At 43.6% G+C, this 26,395-nt stretch overlaps 1 protein-coding gene across 3 annotated transcripts; it reads left to right on the forward strand.

The window, feature by feature from the left end:
• The first annotated feature begins 1,116 nt into the window (after positions 1–1,116).
• CMTR1 (cap methyltransferase 1) lies at positions 1,117–25,873 on the forward strand. Of its 3 annotated transcripts, none has more exons than XM_080340944.1 (24): positions 1,117–1,227; positions 2,863–2,997; positions 4,705–4,847; positions 7,935–8,093; positions 9,470–9,562; positions 10,283–10,354; positions 10,999–11,093; positions 11,198–11,270; positions 11,479–11,677; positions 14,157–14,275; positions 14,532–14,628; positions 15,852–15,984; positions 16,528–16,707; positions 17,117–17,173; positions 18,146–18,203; positions 18,851–18,919; positions 19,094–19,225; positions 19,729–19,851; positions 20,563–20,654; positions 21,265–21,333; positions 22,591–22,638; positions 23,192–23,304; positions 23,873–23,959; positions 25,735–25,873. In XM_080340944.1, the coding sequence occupies exons 2-23, from the start codon at positions 2,868–2,870 to the stop codon at positions 23,908–23,910; spliced, it is 2,292 nt and encodes a 763-aa protein (XP_080197070.1). In that variant the 5' UTR covers positions 1,117–1,227; positions 2,863–2,867; the 3' UTR covers positions 23,911–23,959; positions 25,735–25,873. The 3 variants fall into 3 exon arrangements, with proteins under 3 accessions (XP_080197070.1, XP_080197068.1, XP_080197069.1); XM_080340942.1 differs by having other exon boundaries at positions 23,851–23,959; positions 25,735–25,869; XM_080340943.1 differs by lacking the exon at positions 1,117–1,227 and adding an exon at positions 2,320–2,591 and having other exon boundaries at positions 23,851–23,959; positions 25,735–25,869.
• Positions 25,874–26,395: the final 522 nt, after the last annotated feature.

Below are 26,395 nucleotides of genomic sequence, written 5' to 3' on the forward strand. Positions count from 1 at the left end.
AATGGATTTCGGAATGGGACCGTCACAGAGGGATGGTTCGCTGTTTAACTTCTGCAGATCTATGAATTCCAAGATAGGTCTCACAAATGCTTTTCTCTTGCACATGTAGTCTACCATGTTAAGTGTTGGTGAGCATTAGCTCATGTAACTTTGCAGAGCACGTAACAGGCAATTTAATAATCCAGTCTTCTCTCCCTCCCCCTGTTTAAGTGTTTTTTTCCCAAAGGTATGCTCTGGCCAGTCAATGTTTTGTTTACTGCTCGTATTCCTTCTTCTCTCCTGCCAGTCCCTTTTGCTGTGACTTCACATATTTAAACACATACCTTACAGCAACTGGACAGTCGTAAACTATGCTTCCCGAATAGTGTACTCCTGTCCCTTGGTGCTGCCATGTTAATTTTAGGTTTTAAGATGGATTTATATCTGTTTCCTGGGTTTCAAGGTTAATACATATTATAAATGGGCTCAATTAGTGCCTGAAATCATCGTGGCAAATATTCTCTAGATGTGTACAGGCTTTTATTGTGTGAAAAGCTTTATCATCAGTGGCCTTACAAACCCTGTTCTGTCTCTGCTGAAATCCAGTGTGAGAGTTGGTTAAGGGTGAGCGGGCCCTGGGGTTCCCCGCTGGCTGAGCAGGAACCCGTGCTGCCTGCAGGAGCCATGGGGCCTGCTCTGAGCTGGGTCTCCCTCAGAACCACGAAAAAAGATGTTTTTCTTAGCACCGTTTCTAAGGCAGTGGCTAAATTATTTGTGCGTTAACACGCCTTATCTATAGTTTACAAAAATTAGATACACAGATATAACATTTTACATCTAATTTACATATATTTTCGCCGCTACGCAGCCCTACCTCAGCTCCCTCGGGCGGAGCGGGACGGCCCAGGCCCGGGGCCGCTGCGGCGCCGGCGTTGCTTAGCGACCCGAGGGGGCCTCGCGAGGGGGTCACCGGCCCATTTTCGGCTTGAGGCTGCCCTCGGCGTGCCTGCGGGAAGGAGCCCCCTCGGTGCCGGCGCGGGCGGTGCGTCACTGTCGCGCGCCGGCGGCCCGGGGAGGACCCGTGGGAGGGGGGCGGGGCGGGGGCGGTGACGGTGACGGCGGCGCCTCTGAGCGGGGAAACGAAACGGCCGGTGGCGGCGCAGGAACGGGCCCGCGTTCCCCTGCGCTGGGCCCTCGGGAGACGGGGCCGGACGGAGCCACCCGCCCCTGCGCTCCACCTTTTCTCCCGTGAGTGCCGCCTGCTGCGGCCGAGCGGTGTCCGTGGCCCCGCTCCTGCCGCGGTGGGTCAGCGCGGGGCGCGGCTGTCGGCGGCTCCCCCGGGCTCCGCGCTGCCCGCGCTCGGCCTGCTCTGCCCGCTCTGCCCGCCGCCGGCTTGCGTGGCTTCTCGTAGCGGGAGCGGGGCCCCTGGGCGGGCGGCCGGCGGGCTGGGTGTCGCACCGGCGCGAGCTGTGCCGGTAAAGCGCGGGCGGGCGCCTGGGGACGCAGCCGCCGGCGGCCCCTGCGGGTGGCGGGCGGAGGCTTTCCCCGCGCGGGATGGAGGGGTTAATTCCGCGTAGTTTGGGGTCCAGCGGAAAGGGGGTGCGCTAAGGGGCCGCTCGGAGGGCGGAGAGGGAGCTGGAACCGGTGAAGTAAGAGTGTGTTGACTTATTAAGAGAATATCTGAGAAGAAATAGAAAGCTGTTCTCAGTTTGTTAGAGATGAGCAAGCAAGGGGAAAACAAATCAAAAACCAAACCAAATCCCTCAAAAAAACCCCAAAACCAAAACAAACCAAAAACGACAAATACCACCACCCCCAAAACCCCCTGAACTAACTTGTCTCAAGAGCAGATAAATATGAGTTGGCTGTAAATGAAATTCTGGTGGAAGTGAAACAATGCCTTAGCCGCAGTCCAGTGAAGTTGTGAGATGATTTGAAGTCAGAGTCATGAGGGTGAATAGAGAAATTGGGTTTTAAGCTATCTTTTATATGTATTTGGAAATAATTTTGATAATTGAAGGTTAAAACCAGTGACCTGGGGCATCTTTTCTAGCCCAGTATTCCTGTGTAGCATAATAAACACTGATGGGTTTTTATTGCTTTGTATCGATCACGAGGAAGTTTAGTTAGTGCTCCAAGCACCTGTGCCTTTTAACTTTCACCTGCTTTCCTGTTCCTTGGTTCTCTTCTGCTGCAGGCCTTCCCAGCTAGCTTCTTTTAAGTCCAGCTTTAGTTTTAGTCCTTTCCCTGGGTTTATGCAAAGTTTATCAGCCGTATCCAGAAGCTTGAAATCTTGCCAGTGATTCTTGGTGAAAAACACAAACACCTCCCAACTTGAGCACACACGTTTAATAAAGTTCTGCTGTAGAAGTCATGTAGGAAAGCTCTTTTGGTAATTAATATTTGCAGAGGTGAGGACAGAGGTGCTCAGAGTGTCTTGTGAGGAATAGTTTCCACCATGTGTGTTCTCCATTACATTGATCTTATTTCCTCATTTTTTGGTGTTTTTTGGATAAAAAGAATCTTTGATTCAGTGGTGGTAACCAACTGTCGTATATTTAAGTTATCTAAATGGTGACATCTAGTTTGTCTTCATCTACTAGCATTTAATGGTAAGTAGGTTGTAGAAATCATTTGAAATTCAAGTAATCAGTAATAGGGAAGTTTCAGCATAGATTTTGTGTTTGTTTAGTTAGACTAGCTGTTAAAATGTAGGTTCAGAAGAAGCCAATATTTTTACCTAGAGCAAACTTAAGTTGAGAAGCATTATACTGAATAATCGATAAAATGATCCATGCCATCGTGCTGCTGTGCCTTACCTGTCAGCATGCAAGAAAAAGTTAATTTCCTTAATGTTTACCAAATGCGATCACCTTCTTTCAGCAAAAATGAAGAGAAGGACAGAACCTGAATTTGGCAGCCCTCAAAAGAAGCAGAAGAAGAAGATAGAAGACTTGGGATTAACCCTCAGTTCAACTTCAGATGATGAAACTCAATTTAGTAATCATACTACTCAAGGTAAGTTGGAGACAAGGTATATGCCACTGCGGGTAATCTAAATAATAACTAGAAATTGATCCTACGTCTCCTAAATCCTAATTGGTAGCCGAAACTTCAGGGGCATGCTCCCTCTTTAGGAGAAACGCTATGTTATTTCTGTTCACAAACTTGGATTGGTTGAATTTTTTTTAAGCTTTAAAAAAATATCATGTAAACAGTTTGTTCTGGGAATGATTTCAGGCATAGAAAATGGAACTTGACGTAGATGACAAGTGTATGGTCCAAAGCTGTAAAGATTCTTTTAATATGTGAGCAGCATTAATCTTTTCAGCCTCAGCAGTTATTTCTGTTTTGGAAACTTTCAGTAGTGAGGAGTTGTAGATGTTGTACCATAAGGAAACATCATAATCCATCATTGTTTAAAAAAACAAAATAATGAGTGCACTTATTATATTTTTACAGATGGGAGAAATTGAGATTAATACAAAGGGTTGATTGGGACTCCTGCATTGTAGCACCATCTCTTTTGCTGGCTCAATGTGATTTTTGGAGGGAAGGAGGAATTCTGAGGCCTCACAGGAGTTTGACTACAGAAAAAAAAAAGTTTCAGAGTTAACTAAATTAATTGCCTGCTTTTTCTCAAATCGGAGTGTACTTTTTGACCTGGAGCTTGGGCTATACCAAAGATGAGGCGAGTGCCCTACACAACTGGTATTGCTGTTGCAGGGCGCTTTAAACTCTGCCAGAATGGTACTTCATGTTGCCTCACAGTTAAATATGCTGCTTCTGAGCCTTGGAATTTCCTATGGTTGTAAAGTGCTGTGAAAGGGCCTGAATGCATAAAGAAGCCTTTGTCTTGTGAAAAGGGAAGGGGGTGTGTGTGGAAGCTTAGTGGGTCGGTTTGGGAGCAGTCATAGTGGCAGTGTATGGTGTGTGTACCTGGCTGGCAAGGTGGGAGGTGAGTGAGGTCAGAGTTATGGGGTGTGAGGTCTCCTTTTGATTATTGAGTTAATATAGGGGTCAGAATAGGCTGTGAGTCTTAATGTTTAAGAAACAAATTGGTACACTTAAAGGACAACATTTTGGGTAGGGTTAACTGTTTAGTAGTCTCACTACTGTGGTGGGTAATGGAGTCAAACTGAAGTCTTATATGGGGATTAAGGGATTCAGCTCTCTTCTTTCTGCAGCGTTGGCCACTTGTTAGATCCCTATGTACTTGATGTGGATATTTGGTTAAGTTAGGGATATGTTTATACCTATAGTTAGGTAGGAAACTGGGGAAAATCCAGTGTGTTTTATCAAGGTGTCAGTAATTGTCATTATTCTTGGGAGAGTATCTCTGTGGGCTTTCGCAGCTCCTCGGGATCATTACAGAGGTCAGGAACACCACAGTATGTGACTGTGGTTGTGCTGTGGCCTGCTCTGCTGCTGCCGTGGGATTTCCTCGGCCTTTTGCGGGGGCTGGAATCCAGTGGCTCAGAGAGGCTGTATGTGTCCCAGAGACAAAGGGGCACATAACCAGGTGTTGGTTCCATGGGGTATTTTATATTAACCCAGCGTGTTTCCTGTAGTGCTTTTGAGATACTGAAGTGTCTGAGATACTCTGTGTGTCTGTTGAGACAATTTAATGAGTGGCACTGTATAGTTATTAATGTGATTGCTGAGATGTCGTTCTTCCATTTTTATTTTGATAATCACTTTTCTCATTTTTTTTGTTGTTTTCAGAGTCTTCCAGTAGCAGCAGTGCGTCTGACAGTGAGAACGATGAAAAAAGACCAGTCTTCAGCAATGAGTTCAAACAAGACTCTCTTGTGGAGGGTACTTCATCTCGCTACTCAATGTATAACAGTGTTTCCCAAAAACTCATGGTAGGTCAAAATAGTTTTGAAGAAAACCGTTAAAACGTGATGAGAGTGAAGTGAAAAGACCAGTCTGTTTCAAGATATTTGGATTCTGATCCTCCTTGTAGTGGGGTTCTCTGCTTCTTTGATCCAGCTACTGAGCAATTGTGGGAAACTGAGAGTGCTTGGTTGAAGAAGATCAGTTAAAAAAGAAAGTTGATTCATGTCAAGGCCTAAGAGCAGGAAAGTGAATGAAGGGAAGGATCTCTGGGTCAGGCAGCCTGCTGAGCTTGTATGAGAGTACTACTGTGTGTTGTTTTGCAATGCTTGAGTTAACAAATGCCTTTTAAGAAAGTCTTTAAGAAAGTCTGTGATTTACATCAATTTATTTGTTCTTGGAGACTGGCTGGCATACCCTTGTAGAATTATTATGTTAATTATTAAGTAATTTATTTTTCTTTCAAGTAGTGCCACTCTGCTTTATGTAAGGCCAGAAAGGCCCTTCTAGGAAAGTGGAGAGGTTTAACCTGAGCAAGCAATATAACCACAATAGCCACTTGCTCACCTCCTCCCCCACTGCCCCCCAACAGGGGAGAGAATCAAAAGGGAAGGGAGAAATTTGGATTGAGATAAACATAGTTTAATAAAATAACAAAGTACTAATACACTACTAATATATACATATATATATATATATATATATATAAAAGATACTCAAGGCAATTCCTCACGAGCGTGCTGAGCAGCCAGTCCTAGGAAACAACTCGATCCCAGCAGCTGATGCCAAAGAGGGAGAAGAGAAGAAAAAGGCAGAAAAGCCCAGAGGCCTTTGCAAAATGGCAAAAGGCTGGGCTAAATGTCCCAACTGAACTTCCCGGCTACCCCAACAGAGAGAGAGAGAAGAACCAGAGAGATTGGTAGAGCCAAAACCGGAAGATCCCAACTTCTCCTTAAATAATTAGCATGATGCTAATGGAATGGAATACTCTTACCGATCAGTCTGGATGTCAGTCGAGCTCTGCCTCACTGCTTCACACCTGTGGGCAGAGCATCAGAGCATTCAGATTGTCCTTGGCTCTTAGACCAGAGCAATTAAAAACATTAGCTCTGTGCTGGGATGTTATCTGCTTGTTCTCAAACTAAGTTGAAATAATGAGTATGCTAGCTATGAAAAAGGAAGGTTTCTAACTGCATGAAGAAAATTAACCCATTTTCAGGTAAACCAGCACAGAAGGGCAGGGAGTTGTGAACGGTAGTAACTGTGATAACTAAACTTTGAAGGTGATCACCAGCCTCTTGATTGCACAGTGTTAGTGTGGGGAAGAAAGTACTTTTAAGAAGTTCTAAGAAAATGGCTGACTGTCTGTCTCATGGTAGTCCCAAATTCAGCAACTTGTTCCTGAATTTAAAGGCACTAGTAGGCTATGGAGATGAGGAGTCTCTTTTGGTGCATGCTTGTTACACTTATTCTCTGATGCAAACTTCATGGATGTGGTATTGTGAGGGTCTCATAGTCCTGAAATAATTTCCATTCTTGATAACAACAGAGAAACAAAAATATTTCCAAGGGCAGCAGAGATGATGTGGTGTCTAGTTGTGTATTATTTGAAATGTGACAGGAAGTTTGGAACTTAATGGGGGTCTGAATTCTGGTCTCCTTTTGTTCTGTGCTGCCGCTGAACTCACAGAAGCAGGGGTCAGCAATCTTTCCATCATGGTAGCCCAGCTTGTCCCTGCCTTTGCCAAGTTAAAAGTTCAGTCTGCTGCTAGAAGCTGGCAAGTGTTAGCTGCACTTGGGAGTGGGAACAGGGAGATGTCTCTCAAGGAGGTTGAACGCTGCTGACCAGCAGGATCATTATACCTCTACATGAAAAGAACTTTCAGCTCTTGCTGAATTCAAAACTCAATGGGATCCAGGGGTCCAAGAGTTGCTGATTATGCCTGTCTGCAGATAAATCCTGTTGCTGATTGTTCAGAATCTGTCCACGTGCGTTTTTGGCAGTGGGCTGCAGTTTGCTGGTGCTAGCATGAGACTGTCTTTCACTTGGAGAGTTCTCTCCTGAGCCAATTAAGATGTGTGCTGTCAGTCACCACAATTTAGGAGCTTTTACTACTGCATTTGGGAGGCTTTTGCTTGTAAGGCCTCATAAATTTGAATATGAAGATTGATGTGATATCAAGTCTAGTTGAATGATTTGGTAGCATTAGATAATCAAGGACTATTTTATTTTTACTTACTAGGTGACCAAAATTCTCTTCTCTGAAAATCGGTGTATAACAGGCTCGATGGCTGTTGTTTGGGGCACATATGTCAAGGTCTGATTCAGAGCCAGGTAGCAAAGGCAATGGGAAACACTGTATACCTTTGTATAAAACCTGTCAGATGTTCTTGTGCTGTTTCTCATACAGATTGGTAATAAACACTGGTTTTGTTGCTTCACACAGGAAGGAGTGTATGGATAATATTCAGAGTGAAACTTAATCCATAAGTCTTTACTTAGTATCCTGTAGCTGCCTACTGGAGGGAGTGAAAGTGACTGCATCTGTGCTTTTCATTGTTGTTCTCTTGTTGCTAAAATATATGAAAAGCCTGAAAAAATAGCAGTTAATGAACATATTTCTTTTAACCCAAGAGACAGGAATGTGTTTCGGGAGCAGTGTGTCTTGTGTTCCTCCTCTGAGTTTTAGGTGAAGTTTTAACTGATGCTTGAAATGTATGTAAGTGCATGTTCACGACAAAGGATATCATCAAACATGAATTTTTTCCTGTTCCAGTATCTTTTGTTTTATGAACCTTCCATGCTTACTGAACACTGTAATGAGTGGCTCCAGGCTCCTCACTACTTCTCCTCCTGAACAGGCTGTTCCTGCATTACTGAACCTCTTGTAATTTGCTGTCATCTCAAATATTGTTCTTCAGATCTAGTTTTTTCATGTCCTGCCTCAGTGAACTCAGTATTAAGTCCTGAAAGCCAGAACTGAGATTAAAAATACTTAATGCCTTCAAGTCACTTCAGGGTGGTGTGCTGTTTTCCCTGCTAGTCTTTGACCGCAGTAATGGTACGTAAACTCAAGTCCACTTGCCTCAGTGTGCTCCCATTGCTTTCCTTATAGGCCAAGATGGGCTTCCGGGAAGGAGAAGGTCTGGGAAAATATGGCCAGGGCAGGAAGGATATTGTTGAGGCCTCCAATCAGAAGGGAAGGAGAGGCTTTGGGCTGACCCTCAAAGGATTTGATGGGGAGCTCAATATTGATTGGCAGGATGAGCCAGAGGTAAGTACCTCCTGTTTTGAATCCCTTTTCTGTTGTTGTGTTCAGGATTTGCTCTCTGAGAACAACGTCTAGTGTTGTCTGATACCATTAAGTGGCTCTGCTGGGTAGACCCAGGCCTTGTTTTGTCCCAGAACAGCATGGCAAAAGTTGTTTCTTTTTACATGTATTAACATTCTGGCACAAAATTGATTTCACATGGATTGTTGCCATGGCTTGTAGGATTTTTTTTCTGAGTTTGCGGTGGTGAATGTGATTGAAAATTATCAAGTTCTTTTGGGTTTACCTTTTTTTTAATATAATTTTTCATGGCTGTGATTTTTTTTTTCTTAATGTTTTCTTGGTGTGTTAAGTAGTCCCAAATAAAATGCTCAGATATTCTATTCCTGTGTCTTGTCAAGCTCTTCAACAGGGAATAACATTGGGAAATAGAAATAGATGTGGTCAGGAAACTAAAGCCCAGGTTTTTTGGTATTATTTGATGCAAAATAGCTGCTATATGTTTGTATTAAAAAAAAAAATAAATCTGAACAACACTGTATCCTGAGAATCTTGAAGCTGGAGAGTAACCAGAAGATCCCAGATGTTGTTAGTCAAAGGCAGCAATGCTTGTCAGGTTATGTATGGTGCATGTTATAGTACTTTGCTCTCCATCCTTTGAATTGTTTTCAGCAGTTGAAAATAATATCAGAGGTTATTCCTTGAAAGCCAGGACCTGTTCTGTAGTCTCATTGGTTTAGGTCTCATTCTCCATTGTGTTTCTACAGCTCACAGCAGTTAAGTATTATATCTGATTAACCCTTGTGGATGATATTATTAGAATAAATATAAGAAGGTAAGTAGATCTTAGCAGCCTCTCTTTGGAGGATGTTAGAGAAGTTTTCTATTCTCTAACAAGGAGTAGCATCGCTTTGATCTTAACTGCTAAAACAATTCCTTCCCAAGATTATAAAAATTGTTCAAAGCCTGAATTAAGTTGTAGAATGAGGGAGCATTTCAGATAGAATTGGGAGAAAGAAAGAACTGGGAGAAAGAATGTGTAAAGCACCATCAGGAAGTGTGCTTTTTTGGCAACTGTCTCTTTTACAGTGTCTCTAAAATGTACCTTGAGAGTACTTTGTCTTGATTACTTATCAGACTCTAATGAAAATGGTGTGGGGTTTTTTTGTGGTGGAGGTTTTTTTGGAGTTTTTCTGTTCTTGTTTGGATTAAAAAAAATACATGTTTTAGACTCTGAGGAAAAAAACCTCTATGGTCGACCTTTAAGTCATGGCATAATGCCTTATGCTAGGATTGGGAGGCAAACTTTTGGGGAGCAATTAGTTGTTAGTTTTGCTAGCAAAAACGTCTTTGGCTCTTCCCATGTCTTGTGCTTGTAGCCCAGTGCCTACGAGGAGGTGGACTGGTGTTTGGAGTGTACCACAGAAATCCCTGATGCCCAGGAGCTTAAGGAGTGGATGACTGTGGGGAAGGTAATGTTTTAGATCTCAGTACTTACACCTAAGAAGGGGCAGGACTACTCAGCCTGGAACAATTGCCTTGTCAAAGAGTTGTAGAATAACTTGGGCTGGAGGGAACCTCTGGAGATTGCTAGCACAGCTTCCTACTGAAAGCAGGTCTAACTAGATCAGGTTGCTCAAGGCCTTGAGTATCTCCAAGGATGGAAATTTCACAACCTGTTCGGGTGTCTGCTTCAGTATTTGATAACTCTGTAGACAAAAGAAAATTTCCATATGGTTAATAAGCATTTTTTGTATTGCAGCTTGTGTCCGTTGTTTCTTGTCCTATTGCTATCTATCTCTAAGAGGCTGGATCAGTCTTCTCTGTTTTCTGCCATTAGATACTTGTAGACAGCAATAAGATCTCCCTTTCTCCATTCTGAACAAACTGTTCTCTCAGTCTTTTCTCATACACCAAGTTATTCTGTACCCTTGTTATCTTGGTGGCCTTTTTGCTGGGCTTGCTCCAGTATGTCTGTCTTGTACTGGGAAGTGCTAAACTGGATGCTGTATCCCACGTGTGGTCTCAAGATGGCAAAAAGAGGAGAATAATTCCTCAGATGGCTGACTACACTTTTGCTGATACAGCCTAATATGTGGTTGGCAGCCTTCATCTACTACTGGTGCATGTTGCGTTCTGAATGACTGATACTGTGTTTGCTAATTGTTGTCTATGTTCTCATCCTGTTCAAGAGGAAGATGGTGATTGAAGATGAAACCGAGTTCTGTAGTGAAGAGATTTTACGTAATGTCCTGCAGTGCAAGGTGAGTCCCTTTCTTTAGAAAGGAATTGAAGTTTTGGGGAAGCAAGTGAAATAAGTAATTCAAAAGGACTGAGTAGTTTGCTTAGGTGATTGGCAAGTGCCAGAATGTCCTCTTTCACCTCCATGCACTGACATGACCTCGCATCTTGGTTGTTACTATCTGTTCAGCAACCTGTTTGCACCTCAGCCTTCAAAGAGATGAATGAAAACACTCTTCCTTTTTTAGTCCAACTGAAAGGCTGAAGACTTAAATAAGCTGAGGAAGCAAGCTCCATGTCTTTTCTTGTGTGTTCCATCTTCCTCCTTGATTTTATCACGCCCCTCTTAATTGCAGCAGAGTGTGAGTGTGTGTATATGTGTGAGGGCAGTACCTTAGGCTGGCACTGCTTTTGAGGTGGTCAATCATGTTGTCAGTCTCCGGAGCTATCAGCACAGAATTCTTCAGTGTCTCTAAATTTACTTAAAAACTGGGGTGGCTTAGCAGAAAAGTGAAAATCATTGTGACAGAAAAACATTCTGTATTAGTGAACCAAACCTTGCGTGGAGTTTACTAAGAGAGAGAAGCACAAAGATAGGAAATACTTATGCCTGCCTATCCCTCAAGCCTGTGTGAGGTCCAGCTCAATTCTGTTTCTCTTTGTGCAGAGTGTATTTGATGAGCTGGATGGAGAAGAAATGCGTCGAGCCCGAACAAGGTCTAACCCCTATGAGATGATCCGGGGAGTTTTCTTCCTGAACAGGTTTGCAGAACTTCTGGTAGTGTAGCCACTTTCCCATTCATGTCCACTTTCAGCCTTGGGAGCCAAGGTTGAAACTTAATAGGTCCATATTTATATGTTCACAGGGCTGCGATGAAGATGGCAAATATGGACCATGTCTTTGACTACATGTTTACAAACCCTAAGGACTTCCATGGGGTGAGGGCCTCTATTTAACTTTCAAACAGCAATGCTTTCTCAGAGAATGGAGAAGGTGGGGAGAAAGAAGAATCCTTAGAATACTAGCTGGGAAAACAGGTGCTTAAAAGAGACTTCTCTGACTGAGTAGTACAGTTCGTGGTGTATCTGCTTTGACTGATGGGCGCTGTTACTGGGTCAGTAGAATTTCTTCAGTTTCCTTTTGCAGAGGCCCTTGATAAAGGAGCGCGATGCAGAGCTGCTCTACTTTGCTGATGTGTGTGCTGGTCCTGGAGGCTTCTCTGAATATGTCTTGTGGAGGCGGAAGTGGCATGCAAAGGGATTTGGCATGACATTGAAAGGACCAAATGATTTTAAACTAGAGGACTTCTATTCTGCTTCCAGTGAGCTCTTTGAGCCTTATTATGGTATGTAATGCATACATGAGTGTTACCTGATGGTTTTGCTTATGCTACAGTCTCTGTATTGAGAGCAGGGCTAGTATTGATACCAGCATGGAGATCTAAGAGAAGCCTGTTCATAGGGAACCATTTTGCAAGATGTAAGAGGGCTGTCATCTGAGAAAGGGGTTGATTGGTGAGCCTGCATATCAGCTCACATTTCTGCACTTCCAGTCTGCCCTGGGGATGTGTCCCCCATTGTAATAGCTGATACTTGAGTGCTTTACTTATCTGAAAATTGCAGAGTGCTTTAAGATTGCTTGACAATATTTGTCCCACTTCACTGATATCAGCCTGAATTGTAGTGAGTGAGATGACTTAGCACAGATTCATAGAATGGTTTGAGTTCCACCCCCCTGCCATGGGCAGGGACACCTTCCAGCCAGGTTGCTCAAGGCCTCATCCAGTCTGGCCTTGAAGACGCCCAGGGATGGGGCATCCACAGTTTCTCTGCGTAACCTGTTTCTCACAGTAAAGAATTTCTTCCTCATATCTAATCTAAATCTACCCTCTTCCAGTTTAAAACAGTTACTCCTCGTCCTATCACTGCCTTCCTTAATAAGAAGAGTCTCTCCCCATTTTTCCTGGAGTCTCTCTCCATCTTTCCTGTAGGCTGCCGTTAGGTACTGGAAGGCTGCTCTAAGGTCTCCCCAGAGTCTTCTCTTCTCCAGACTAAACAAACTCCATGCTCTCAGCCTGTCCAGGCAGAGGAGCTGCTCCAGCCCTCTGACTGCCCAAAGATCTGTTAGCAGAGCCAGAGGCAGAAACCTTACTTGGCTGACTGGCAGTATTCTTCTGTATCAAACCTCCCTAGCTCTGCTTTGATAATTGATTGTGGGCTTTTAGTAAAGATAAATAAAACAGATTTGGGTTAGAGGCTGTATCTGATTCACTATAACTAAATGAGCTTCTTAATCGAAAGAGGTTTAAGCTAACGTGTTTCACCTTGCTTTGAGACAGACTAAGCAGGTGTACACAGACAATTGCAGCGTCTCACCTCATGGATGGTAGCTTGTTAAGCTTACTGATATGTTTGAGCCTTGTATCTGTATAGCCTCTAGTAACAGGAAGGATAATACAAGTATTGCTAGTATTCCTGCTTCTTATTTCAGCCTGTATAAAGGAAACTCGAGTGTGACTGTTGTGTCAGAGAAGGGGGTTTGCTTTTCCATTGTTGTGCCTTTTATTTTTTTTTCCTCCCCCTCCACCACTGTGACTCTCGTTGGCTGCAAGTTTTGACACCTGGTCATGAACTCTTAGAGAATGGTTAGCACTTCAGGATTAGGTTTATTAAAGAGAAGGTTCATGGCAAGGGCAGCAAGGCAGATAAACACATTGTTCTAATGGTTGCAGCATTTGGATGTTCATAACTCACTGCAAAATGGTGATCTTACAGAGAGGAGATATGTGGAGAAATGAACAGCCAAATGAATTTGATGCATTTTCTTGATCCCTTTCTGTCTGTTACGCTAGGAAGCCTAGTGAAATGTGTACAAACTCTTTTCCAGTGATGGGAAGGAAGTAGACAGTTGTGATAGTTGTGTTGTGAAAAATGGTAACAAATTCTAGTGTCAATTTGCTTACTGACAGGATGATTGATGAGGAATTTGGTTATCAAAGCACTATCATGCATCCTGATCTCTGCTGCTTTCTAATTCTCCAGTTCAGTTAATAGAAGCTGTAGTTGTAGAAGATTTATAGGCACTAATACCAAAGAGAAGTTCAGGTTTCCTCAAAGTCAGAGTTGATGAACTTTAGAATACACCTTAGATTAGCTTTCTAAAACACCCACCTGGGGGACAATGTACATCTCTTTAAAAAGAGCCATATGGGAAAACAGTACAAGCATTCATGCACAAACCCTATTTCCCTTTCCCTACTTCCCTTATAAACTTGTTTGCAGGGATGTTTTTTTGGTTATTTTTTAAAATTCCAGATTGCGTTGTGTCTTGAAATAAGAGTATTGTATTTCTTTGAAATGATTTGAATTCTTAGAAGGTTGCCAATGCAAAACGTAAATAATTTTGCCCTGTCTGTAAAAACATGTTATTAACAGGTGAGCTCTACAGTGAGACTGAGCCTTACATTTTTAGTTTCAACTACGTGTCATTCCTCCTTGAATGAGAATATTATGTTGTCGAGTAGACCTCATCTCAGGGGTGGGCAGTGAATGATTTGTCTTTTGCTGAGGCTAATGTACAACTCATCATTTGAGCATGGTTACTATGTGGCTTTGTTTAGCCCTTTCCACAAAATCTGAATAATTTTCCTAAATTAACGAGCATTTTTGCTGGTGAACAAGGGAATGGGTTAATGCTTATTCGCCTGCCAAGGTCTGTGTAATTTATGAGCATATGTTGATTGAATACAATAGATCACCTGCACATACTGATCTTTTGTCTGTACTTCCAAACATGTTAGTAATCGTCTCTTCTTTTCCCCTCAGGAGAGGGAGGGATTGATGGAGATGGAGACATCACTCGCCCAGAGAACATTACTGCTTTCCGGAATTTTGTTCTGGACAATACTGATCACAAGGGAGTGCATTTCTTAATGGCTGACGGGGTTGGTCCATTTATTTTTTTTCCTGCACTAATGACCTAATGACTGATACCTCAGTCTGTGTATAGTAGGATGATTGACACATATCTGTCATTACAATGTGAAATTATTCAAGGCTTACCATTAAAATTCCCGGTGGGAGTGCTTTTTATTTTAAAGGAACAGAAATTACCATGATTCTGTAATTTAGTTAGTATAGAATCCTTTACTTGACCAACTGATTTGTGGAGATACTAATCGTATGCTATGTGCTTTGCAGGGTTTCTCAGTGGAGGGTCAGGAGAATCTGCAAGAAATTCTAAGCAAACAGCTCATGCTTTGCCAGTTCCTTACAGCACTGTCCATAGTCCGGACAGGTACGTTTTATCCATTAATCTTCTTCCTCCTTCTATAAGGTGTGGGTGACATTGTAGGAGGATACTGTACAATTTTTATTAACATGTCACAAAGTCTGCTCTGCAGTGAGGCTAAGTTGCAAAGAACTGAGTGTGTAAGCATCCATCCCAAGATGGTTGTCACAAAGCTAAGAGATCTAGGGCAGAAAAATAACATTATCTATGTCTATTTTGCTTTTAATTAAAGGCATGAGGTAAAATGCATTAGCTTAAAGCTCTTACAATGTGTTACATTATGTAGCTGTCTTGAGCTAAGGTCACTAGTGTGGTAACTGGATAATGTATCTGAGTTTTACAGCACCAGGTGGGCTAGCAAACTGGTTGGAACAGTGTGGTGTTTATCCAGTTCATCTTTCCCTCTAACTTGTGGCTTTTCTCCTTTAAATCTGCCATCTCTGTGATCAGAACAAGATGATATTTCACATTGTCTGAGCAGTACCTTGTTGTTGCCAAATGACGGACATTACAGCTCTGACTGGTTTTGATGGCTCCTCTCTTCTGCTGCATTTAGTTAGCATTTGGCACTGACCCAGAACATAAAAACGCTCGTTATATTATCATTTGTCTTATGCCCTATGTTTAGAAATACCTGAGGCAGTGATTACTTAGCAGTAGTCTCAAATGCGATATGGTAAAAGGAGCAACCTTCTTGAAGTCTTTGCTGTCTGGGGAGATAATAGCTCTCTAAGACTGACTGGTTTTTGCTTGGGGAAAGTGGGAATCTTGTTTGAAGGCAAGGGGTGACACAGACTCTTATTTTTGGATGGTGAGTTATTCTGTTTAGGTAACATCAGTTAGTTTTTTCCTGCAGCCTCAGGTTTCTTTTTGCACTTATCAGAGCTCCTCTTCTGTTGAGGCTTTTGCATAGCATGCTGCCATTATATAGGCACAGTCTGGGCCTGGAAGGGGAGGATGGGGGATGGATAGAGTGCTTGTTTATGACACAACATGCATACTGATGTGATCCTGGTGAGAAAAATGCTTTTCTCTTTGCTGCAGAGATATGGGAAAAGTGGTTCATGGAGCCCAATTGGCCCACTTCATGAATGTGTTTTAGATGCTGTTCAATTGTACAAAAAAGCCTCTTACCGGTTCTGCAGAAGAGAAAGCCGTTGAGGTGCATGGTATCTCCTTGTTTCCTTATAATCTACTCGTATCAGTGTGCTGTGTCGCTTTTTTTCCAGGCGGACATTTTGTCTGCAAAACCTTTGACCTGTTTACTCCATTCAGTGTGGGACTCATCTATCTGCTGTATTGCTGCTTTGAGCGAGTGTGCATCTTCAAACCTGTGACAAGCCGCCCTGCTAATTCAGAGAGGTGAGATCCTTGAGCATGAGGGGCTACTAAAGAAACCCTGTCCTCTAAATACAGTGATAGATGGATTTGGGTAAGTCTAGTGGAAGCTCTCTGACCTGCCTCAGTTGGCAACTGTCGTGGAGGAGGAAACATTATAGATGCTTAGCAAGTTATGATGTTTGCCAAGGTAAAGAAGGTATTTGCCAAATTACCCTTCTGAGGAGAAGGCAGTGGAACTAAATGTGTCACAAATTCTGTTTTGCATGAAACAGCTACAGTTCTAGTGAAGCTAGAGCATATTATGTGTGTTGTCATTGTACCTGTCAAATGTAGAGAATTGATTTACAACCTGAGGGAGATTTTTGGATTTTTTAGTATGGTTGAGTTTCCCAGTCTTTCCAGATATAGAAAACATATAATGATTTTGTGACAGGTGAGATTGCACCTTCCTAGGGATACCCAGGAGGAAAGATTTAGGAAACTGTCTTGATAATGGCAGTGTGGCAGGAAAGTTGGCTGTGTGAAAGGACTGAACCCATGTGATCTCTCTGCCTTGCTCTGCAGGTATGTGATATGCAAAGGATTAAAGCTGGGGATTGATGATGTGCGGGACTATCTCTTCATGGTGAACATCAAACTCAATCAGCTGCGCAACACTGATGTGGACGTGAATCTTGTTGTCCCATTGAATGTGATCAAAGGCGACCAGGATTTCTATGATTACATTGTCCATTCCAATGAAAGGTGAGTGCCCATGGGCAATGAGGGCTGCTGGCTGTAGGCAGGTTAACCAACAAGGCTTTCAGTTGTAGCTTCTTGCACTTACAGAGGTACTTGTTGATGCTGCTACGCTGCTCTGCTTTTGCTCCTTGAGAGGCTTAGCAGAGCAGGGGGACCCTGGGCAGAGACAAATGCTGTGTACTGTTAGTGACTGGCCTCTGAGCACTGTGTAGAGGAAAGGAGGCTACTGCCTAGTTCTTTCTAGTGGTCTTGCTGTCACTTGGAATCATGTTGGCAATGATGCATAACTGCTCTGAAGTTCAGACTGGCTTCCTCCTTCCTGTTGCCCCAGGACTCTTCCTCGTTTTGAACAGCAGAACAATCTTGGTGGTGATTAACTTGCATTTTGACTGGAACTTGTCCTCTGTTTCAGCCACTGCAAAGTTCAGATAAAGGCACTAGCCAAAATTCGTGCCTTTGTTCAAGACACGTGAGTATATTCCTTTGGCTTTTGGTGAGGACTGAATTAACCTACTGTACATGAATTGCTTTACCTTTCTTTAATATATTCTTGATTTATGCTGGTATTTGGCTTGGCCTTTGGAGCCAGGAAGGTGAACAGTGATTTTAGGTAGCTCAGTTTGTATCTCTGCCAGAGTTATAGAAATGTGCGGGTGGCTGGAGGAGGCCTAAAAGTTGGTGTTTTGTTATCAGCCATGTTGAAGAGGCTTCCATGCATTGCATGATTTCAGATTACCATAAGCAGGCCCACTTCTTAGCTGGAACGTAAACAGAAGGGTCGCTCCTAGCTGCTATGTTCAGTTCTACAGTAACTATCTAAATTGGGTGTGGTTCATTACTCTTTGCTTTCCAGGAGAAATTCTAAGTATTTAAGTTACATACCTAGACTTACCTAAAACTTATGGTGTGGATTTCTTGCATGAAACTGGAGCCATTGCACTGTATAGCTGTTTCCCTGGCATGGCTTTTCTGTTCAGGTGTCATTCAGAGAGAATACACAGTAGGAAGTTGAGTGAGTCTGGTAGCCAGGAATTATCTAAGAGTTAATCCTAAAATTGAGACTGTGTTTTTCATGGCCTGCAGCAGATCTTCATTGCTATTAGTAAACAGGGCTATGTAGCCAGCTCTTGGAGATGAGCACAAGTTCATACTAATACATAACTTCTTGAAAACATTGATGCCTAGTGATATTTTCATGGGATGGAGTGGTGGCTGTGAATCAGTAGGTACAGCCCATGAAACAAAGCTAAATGTGGGTATTGGAGGTGGGTAGAGGGTGAGGAGGGAAGGCAGCATCCTCTTTGTGTAACCTGTTGAGGAACAGTGCATGTTCGTCAGTTCCAAGCCAGGCACTGAAAGATGCAAGTTTTATAGGGCCGGGGTGTGTAATGCTGCAAGAGCAAGGAGGTTTCACCATTTTAACAGTCTGCTCTTTCTCTAGGACACTGATTGAGCCACGGCAGGCTGAAATCCGAAAAGAGTGTCTCCAGCTATGGGGGGTAAGGAAGCTGCCAAGCAGGGAGGTTGTGAGGGTGGGCTTGCTGTCATGAAACAAGAATGAAACTGCAGTACAGAGAGGACTTTCTAGCCAGAGGTTTAATACGTTGTCTTGCAGAAAAGTCAGAGGTCATTTGAAGCTGTTCATGTAAGTGAACATGGCATTTCTGATTCATGATGTGTATGGCTTAAACGAGCCATCTTCTGTGCTGCAGGTGAGAATATTTAATTGCACACAGAGTGAATTCAGCACCTAGTTCCCAACCAGCAGAGTTCTCCAAAAGGCCTTGTCTGCATTTTCTCCTTCCCGAGCTTTTGACTGCAGTGGGGCCATAGATGCAGCAGTCAGTTTCACAGCCTAATTCTGTATGTTTGATAAAACAGTACTTCATCAAAACATGCAGGAAATCAAAGATTTAGCCTTAAACTTTCTGAAGTTGCCTATTGTTTCCTGTGAGACGTGGTATGCCTACATTAAATTTACAAAACACGTGAGACCTTTTATTTGCCAGATGACCTCTCCAGTGACTGGAATCCCAAGAGCAGGAGTTTCAGCGGGCAGGTGTTCTGTCATGTATTGAAACCAAAAAAGTTCCTATGAATGTGCCAAAGAAGAACGCTTATTATAATCATTTGGATTTGTTTTCAGATTCCTGATCAGGCTCGTGTTGCTCCTTCATCTTCAGATCCCAAGTCCAAGTTCTTTGAGTTAATCCAGGTGAGACCTTACCCAGAAGCTTGTTCTGAGTCCTTTCATACAAATAGAACTTTTACCCACAGGAAATAAGAGATGAAGAAGCCAGTCTTGGGTTATGGTTTCATGTAGGAGTTGCATTTACCTACCTGTTGATGTATTGCATCTAATTTGCGTTTTTCGTAATTTGCTCTTTAGGGCACAGACATTGATACCTTCAGCTACAAACCCACTCCTCTGAATCCTAGTACACTGGAGAAAATTCGCCAAGTGTTAGATTACCGGTGTATGGTGGCTGGAAGTGAGCAGAAGTTCCTCTTGGGGCTAGGGGTAAGTGCTGAGAACAGTCCAGGAGTTTTACTGTTTCATTTCAGTGCTACTACTCTGCCTTGCAGTTTCATCCCATCCTTTCCTGTCCTCAAAGGCCAGAAAGGATCCCCAACACCAGTCCCTGAGACTGCTAGTTGTTTTATGTTTCTTTCTCTTGACTTGACTGCTTTTCACACTAATTAACCCGATTTTGTAATCACAGCCTACACAGAGACCTGTACTCTTGCTGGTGTCTCTAATTATCTTCACTGTCCTTTTAAAGGTGTTCTATTTCTGGTTCTTTATGTGGGAATGAAAACCCACTGGCAGGTTGGAATTGGTTGTTTTGTTTTTTTGCTGTAGAGATTAAGTTTCTTCCTTAAAACTTCTGAAGAAGAAACTGCCTATGACAGCCTGGGACAAAAAGATTCTCTGAGGGCTGCTCTACAGTTAGTCAGAGGTCTCTCCTCCACCCCTGCCCTCATGAAGCTTTGGCTGAATCTGACTTTGCCTTCTACACACAGAAATCACAGATCTACACCTGGGATGGACGCCAGTCAGATCGCTGGACAAAGCTGGATTTGAAAACCGAGCTGCCACGAGATACCCTCCTCTCTGTGGAGATTGTTCATGAGCTGAAAGGAGAGGTAGGAGGCTATTCTCTCCCTTACCAAGTGGCTGCAAATCTAATGAACAGTTTTGTAAGATACTCTTTGTAAGATACTGCAGAATAAATGCTTCAGCTGTGCCAGGTGCAAGGTTTTTTGTGTATGATATTTAGATAAACTACTTTTGCTTAAGTTCCTTCGTTACGTTCAGTGCTAGAGATACGAGCTTTTAATGTTATTTTGAAAACACTTTGGACCTGACATGCCACTGTTGTCTTAAGTGCAGCAGCAGATGACATTACCAAGATGACTTCATGTGTTCTGTAGCTCTTTGGGTACATAAGTGCTCAGTAGCGATTACAGACCTTGGGGAAAAGATTCTTGTGGTATAGTCACAGTGCAAGGTATTGCTGCCTGGGAGTTTGCCTGTCCTCTGGCACTGCAGATGAGGATGCTGCAGTGCACTGGCCTTTGTGCTGTGGCACCTGATAAGGCACAGAGAACTGGCGATGGCAGCTGCGGTCCTGCCCTCTCTCCCTTCCCTAAGACAGAGCTGTGTAGTCAAGATACACCAGTTCGTGGAGGATGGCATGTTACTGTACAACAGGCAACAGGGAATTTGTGTACTTCTAGTATCTAGAAAGGTGCTTTCTTGTTAGAAGAGAATGATGTCCTGTCAAAAACCAGGCTATAAATCAAAGCTGAAATAGCAACAGTCTGACTAGCAAGTCTGTGTATTACTCTCCCTAGGGGAAAGCCCAGCGAAAAATCAGCGCCATCCACATCCTGGATGTCTTGGTACTGAATGGCAATGATGTTCGAAAGCAGCATTTCAACCAGAGGTATGTAGGATCTGGAGAAGCTTCTTTCTTGTACGTGAGTAGGAGTGACTGGGAAACAGCGTTTACACTAAAAGCAGAATGCTGAGCACAGGGAGGCAAGTGCATTCTGCTGAAACACTGCTATAAAGATGAACTGTGAGTGAACCTGCTCTGAAGTGAAGTGCATGTAGCCTTTTCCAGCTGCACCTTTTCTGTGTATGAGGGCAGGTCTAGCTCTTTTCTTAGTCTGGGCTGAACCAGGCAGTCTGGGTAAACTGAGCATCCTGGGAATATGAATGAGCATAGCTGGAACAAACCCCTCTGTTCCTTCCTCAGGGACATGGTGTCTCTGCCAGTCCTACTTTCCTGTTGATACATCAATGTGTTCAGCACCATGTGGGCTTGCAGGGGAAGCTATGGAGACCCTTTCATAATGGATAACAACCAGTATCACTGGGCGCTGAACTGGGAGGGCAGGGTGAAACAGACTTGCTCAGTCCTCATTTGGCTAGCAGTGGAGGCAGTCTGCATGTACTGAAGTGTCTACTCGGTTATTCTGCTGAAACTGTTACCTACCTGCTGTGCCAAAGATCTTGGTAAATTGCTGGATTTTCCTTCTGTTTTCATTCAGGATTCAGCTGGCAGAGAAGTTTGTCAAAGCTGTTTCTAAACCTAGCCGGCCAGATATGAATCCCATCCGGTGAGTGCCAACTCCTTCCCTCAGTCTGGCATGGTTTGGTTTCAGTGTGTTGGAGGATGAAGATAAGGAGCTGAAGAAAAGTTAAATTTCAAGCTGAAATTCTGTTATGTTCAATGGAAAGAGGCTAAAATCCCTTTAAATATCAAAGGTACAGGTTGATAGTGGAGAAGTTTTGCCCTCCTTTCACATATTAGACAGTCATATTTTCATCATAGGTGGAGTGGCTGGTGCCGATTTCAAATATGTGCTATAGTAGGTCTAGCACCCAGCTAGCTTGATCATTGCAAAGACTTCTATGTCCTTGTCTGCCCTGAAGGGTCAGCAGTAGTGCAGAGATGCTGACTGTCAGTAGATAAATGAAGTGCTGACCAGCAGTTGTAATCTCCAAGTGATTAGCCTGAGGACAAGGCTTAAGTTACAATCCCAAGAAAGTTCCTGACAAAGGGCTTCAGCTTTGTTTGCCTCCTGACCTTCCATTTCATTAATTCTGCTATGGTGGAGCATAAAAGCATCATTGTACCTGGTGTCAAAACCAAAACCAGCTTCTGTTTCAGAAGGTAGAAGTGCTGTGATATTGTGAGAGAAGCTGGAGGAAGGGAAAGAGGATGTTCTTGGTGACTTAATGAAAGATGAGTTGGATCTCAAACTCAAGACAAGCGTACAGTTGCAATAACTGGAGGAACTCAGTGTTGGGGAGGGCTGAAGGCGAAGTGAGAAGGAGAGCTGTAGAAGTGGGTTTTAGAGGGGTCCTTTGCTCTTGTGAAAAAGTGTTCAAACTGTGCTCTTTGAAGCCTGATGCTTGTAGCAGTGTATGGGAAATGAGTAGTTGGGATATCAGCTCAGAGGCAGTGCTTTTGAAACTTTCCAATTGTCTCTGTCTCAGAACAACAAAACCTTGTATTTTGACCTAATGATAGGAATGATGATTTCAAATAATGTTTATTGTTTGGGGAAAAAAAAATGCTGCTTTTACCTCAGATAAGCTAACAAGTTTGTGGTATCCCTGAGTGAAGAATAGGCAGTTTAGTTTAGCTTTTATACCTCTTAGAGCAACCTGACCGTGAGTGTGCAGGTGTCAGGTGTTCTCAAGCCAGAGAAATAAGGAACTGGAGCAGAAGATTGAGAAGGGTGAACCTCAGTCATGCCTGACCACCTCACACTGTACAAATTAACTGTTTGGCTGCTCCCTGTAGCTGGGACAGAAGAAGAGACCAGTTTAAATTTTACTGTAAATCACATTTTTGTCTTTTCCCCCAGAGTGAAGGAAGTGTACAGACTGGAAGAAATGGAGAAGATTTTTGTGAGGTATGTGACCAGCAGAAATGAGAGACTTCAGGGACCATGGAGGTCATCTGTCACTAGTGCACAGGAATGGGAGGGATGTGCTGATCAATGTTTTAGGAGTCCCGGAGAAGGAGCTGTTAGAGATTTTTCAGCTGGTGGCTGCTGTTTCTGAGATGCTGCAGACTCAGAGCATCATCCTGCTGAGTTCTGTTGCTGTAGATGTGGCCAGTGTGCTTTACAGAAGGAGTCGCATTGGTGCTTGAGTTTGTGTGCAGAAGGGTCAGTGGCTTTTCAGTGCCTGGACAGATTAAGAATTCATACCTGAAATGGGAACCCCTTCATGGCAACACTCGATTTGCTATCTGACTTAGACAGCTCTGGCTGGTTTCTCTGGCCATGTGGGAGAGGTAAGAGACTGAATTATCCAGGGTGTGAATATTTTGTCCTGTCATGTGCAGTGTTGTCGGTTTTACTGGGACACTCTGGAGAGGGTGTTCAGATGGTACATTGTGTGCAAGAGGCTGGTAAAGGAAGAAACAGAGAATCTCTGTCACTGCCTTCTCTCAACATTTAGGTTAGAGATGAAAATCATCAAGAGCTCAGGAGGAATACCCCGGTTGTCCTACACTGGCCGAGATGACCGTCACTTTGTACCCACAGGACTCTACATCATACGGACCGTGAATGGTAGGAAGAGAAAACTCGCCACTCTTATTTAACTTTTCTTTGTATCCTGAAGTAAAAAGTATTGAACAGGCTCACTCCTGTTGTAACTTGGTAAAAAATTAATGGGAGTATTCCAATGGCTAGAGATTAACTGTTTGGTTGTAATGATGGTAGCTTGGACCTCGATAAGGTTTAGGCTATTTATATGATAGGTTTTTCTGTTGCAGGTTGATTAGCTGATGTATAGGTAATTTCATTTATTTACTAGACTGACTTTTTTAATGAGATAATATTTTTCCATTAAAAAGACATTCTCCAAAGTCATAGTACATGGAAATATCCTATTTGGAATGTCAGCTTGTAAATGCAGGGAGAAAGTAGTTTTCTGAGTGAGTAGCAAACAGCTTGGGAAGCAGGTCTTGGGGTAGAGAAGGAGAAAGGAGTAAGATAAGGATCAGAATTATTCTTATAGATCCTTCCTCCCTGCTTGCACAGGGTATGTGTATTTATACTCTGCTTTTTTACCCCTTTCCATTTTCTGTCTGATCCCTGTGACTCTTCTGCAAGATCCCTGGACAATGGCGTACAGCAAAAACTCCAAGAGGAAATTCTTCTTCAACAAAATGACCAAGGCAGCAACATATGACCTCCCTTCTGAATCCATTGCACCCTTTCAGTGAGTACAAGCCAGAACTGAGGCTTATGGAACAATAGCTGTGTGCAAGTTTCTGTGTGTGTCTGGGTATTTGGAAGGGAGTTCAGGCACACTGTGCTATATTCTTGGAGCTGTTCGCAGTGCCTGCACAGCTTGGTTACCATCAGGGTGTGCTGCAAAAGTTGGCACCTTCTCAGACTTTTAGGAAAGTGCTGATCTGGATATGTGGATTTTGCAGTTAATTGCTATGAGTAACATACTTTTCACAATTTTGTTCCCCTGTCTGCAGCAGAGTACAAGTTACTGAACCTCCCTGCACACAGGGAAATGGAAATTGAGCCCAGCAACTGTAATTTGCTGTATTTTAAGATTCTTGGTTGGAAGTCACTGATTTAAAAGCAAATCGCAGCTCATTTAGCGCAGGCTCTGGAATAAGCTGTAGGTAGCTGGGATCTGATTAAAGAAAGAGTGAGAGAAAAGCAGCAGCTCCTTTGGAAAGGATGGAATGGCGGCTTGTCATTGAGCAGTCCTTAACACTGTGGCTGCTGAACTCTGTCTGTACCTATTGAGTTTTAGGCTAAGGCCATGTCTTAAGTACAGCAAATCCTGAGTCTGAGACACCTTGGGTCTCATGGGTGATGTTCTGCACACCCTGCCCTCAAATAGTCTCAAGAGTTGTCCTCTAACACCACTACCCGGGACTGTGCCTCTGAGCAAGAGCTTAATGTGATTCTCTCACTTTGAATCTCCTTACCTACTTTACAGCAGTGCTTTTAAGAATCCTTAAGCTTTACTTAAGCAGCTGAATGGAAGAATGGGCTTAAAACTGTTAAAAGCAGGGGCACACAATGCTTCTTCCCCTCAGTGTGCCAGGATAGAGTTAGTTCCGCCCATGTACTCAGAAGTAGGCTGGCATGAACCGGCATGAGTGCTGGAGGTGGAGCGAGCTGTGTGTGGGACTCCAGAAGGGATGTGTTGTCTTGTGGTTAGTGAGTACTAATGTGTCTATAATTAGCCATTGACATGTGCTCTTGTCTCTGTGCTAGTACTGCTTTGTTAGAACAGCAGCACTAAATAAGCTGTGAATATTAAGTGTCAGTAATGGTACATAACTAACACTGCTGTGTCGGCAGTAATTAGCAGCTCTGTTTTCATTATGGCTGGGACTATGTTGATGCAGTGAGGGAGGGCTGTGCTTAATGGACAGGAGTGAGAGATGGCGTTGTAGGACCAGAACTCTCGCAGCCAAGTGGAGCTTGGTTATTTCAGGCAAGGGGAAAGAGGGAGTGATCCTAGCTGCTTTTGTACAGCGTGAAGTGCTGTTCATTTGCAAAGCTCCATAGGACAGCTATTACTGATTCTAGCAGGTTTGTGGTGAGTGATTAGATTGCTGCTTGCTGCTGCTGGCAGACTTTTTAAATTCTTCATTAAGGCTTTTTTCCATTGCCTGCAATGACAGTTTCATCCTCTCAAAAACTTGGGGGGAGGTAGGTTTTCCCTAATGACCTGTCTCCTTCCAGCAAATACTGAACTATATCTTGAGTGACGATAGAATTAACAAGTTTGTTTCCATGGGAATCTCTTAGGCTTGGAAGTTGCTGTAACTTCAGGGCTGTAGAGTTTGTAAGGTGAATGAATGCACTGGCCTTATTGTATCTATGAGGTGCCTTAGAAAAATCTCTGTGCAGCTCCCATTGCAAGAGCAGCTGTCTCTGTAGTGCACTTTGTGGCTAGGATGACAGTGTTTTCCTTCCCCTCTCCTGCCCAGCTAATCTTGCTCTCCTCTCTGCCCACAGCATCTGCCATTACAGCCGCCTCTTCTGGGAGTGGGGGGAAGGTGTCAAAGTGCACGACTCTCAGAAAAGGCAAGATCCAGAGAAGCTATCAAAGGAGGATGTCCTGTCTTTCATCCAAGCGCACTACCCCTAACCCTGCTCTCTTGAGGGATGCAGGGGGCACTGAGCCCGGCTTGGATTCTTCAGGGACTGATGAGACTGGGGAGGCTCCACAACTTCTGGTCTTCTCCAGAGCTGATTTCCTGGAGTTGATTGAACCAAGGGGGGAATATGCAGAAGGCACAGGACGAGGCTTTACCCTGGCGGTGTATATAAGAGTATGGCCTAGGTAGCGCCTGCTGCTGGAGTTCCTGTGGTGACTCCTGGAGCCAAGGCCTAATGCCCTTCTGTCCTGACCTACTGCATGCATGAGGCCAAGGGGCTGGCTTGCTCCTTTTCAAACATTCAGCAATGTTTGTGGAGCTTTGTGTGTGCCAGAGCGCTCCAGGCTTGTGCTTCCCTGGCTGTGTGGGAAGGAACAGAGGTGTCTCGGTGGCAGAGCTGAGCAACAGCTCATTGAAGCAGCCCTGTGTCATTCTTGGCAGCTGTCTCCTTGGCCTTGTCAAAGGCCTACACTGTGCAGTGGAGAGTGTTAACTCACTGGAGAATGCTAGCTTTGGGA

Source organism: Nesoenas mayeri, assembly GCF_963082525.1.
Source record: "Nesoenas mayeri genome assembly, chromosome: 3".
Lineage (NCBI taxonomy): Eukaryota > Metazoa > Chordata > Aves > Columbiformes > Columbidae > Nesoenas > Nesoenas mayeri.

Excerpts from the sequence above, each read along its gene's own strand:
- CMTR1 (XM_080340942.1), top strand. The coding sequence starts at position 2,868 with ATGAAGAGAAGGACAGAACCTGAATTTGGCAGCCCTCAAAAGAAGCAG. Across the intron at positions 9,563-10,282 it reads AGTGGATGACTGTGGGGAAG|AGGAAGATGGTGATTGAAGA; the intron begins GTAATGTTTTAG and ends ATCCTGTTCAAG. Across the intron at positions 20,655-21,264 it reads AAGCAGCATTTCAACCAGAG|GATTCAGCTGGCAGAGAAGT; the intron begins GTATGTAGGATC and ends GTTTTCATTCAG.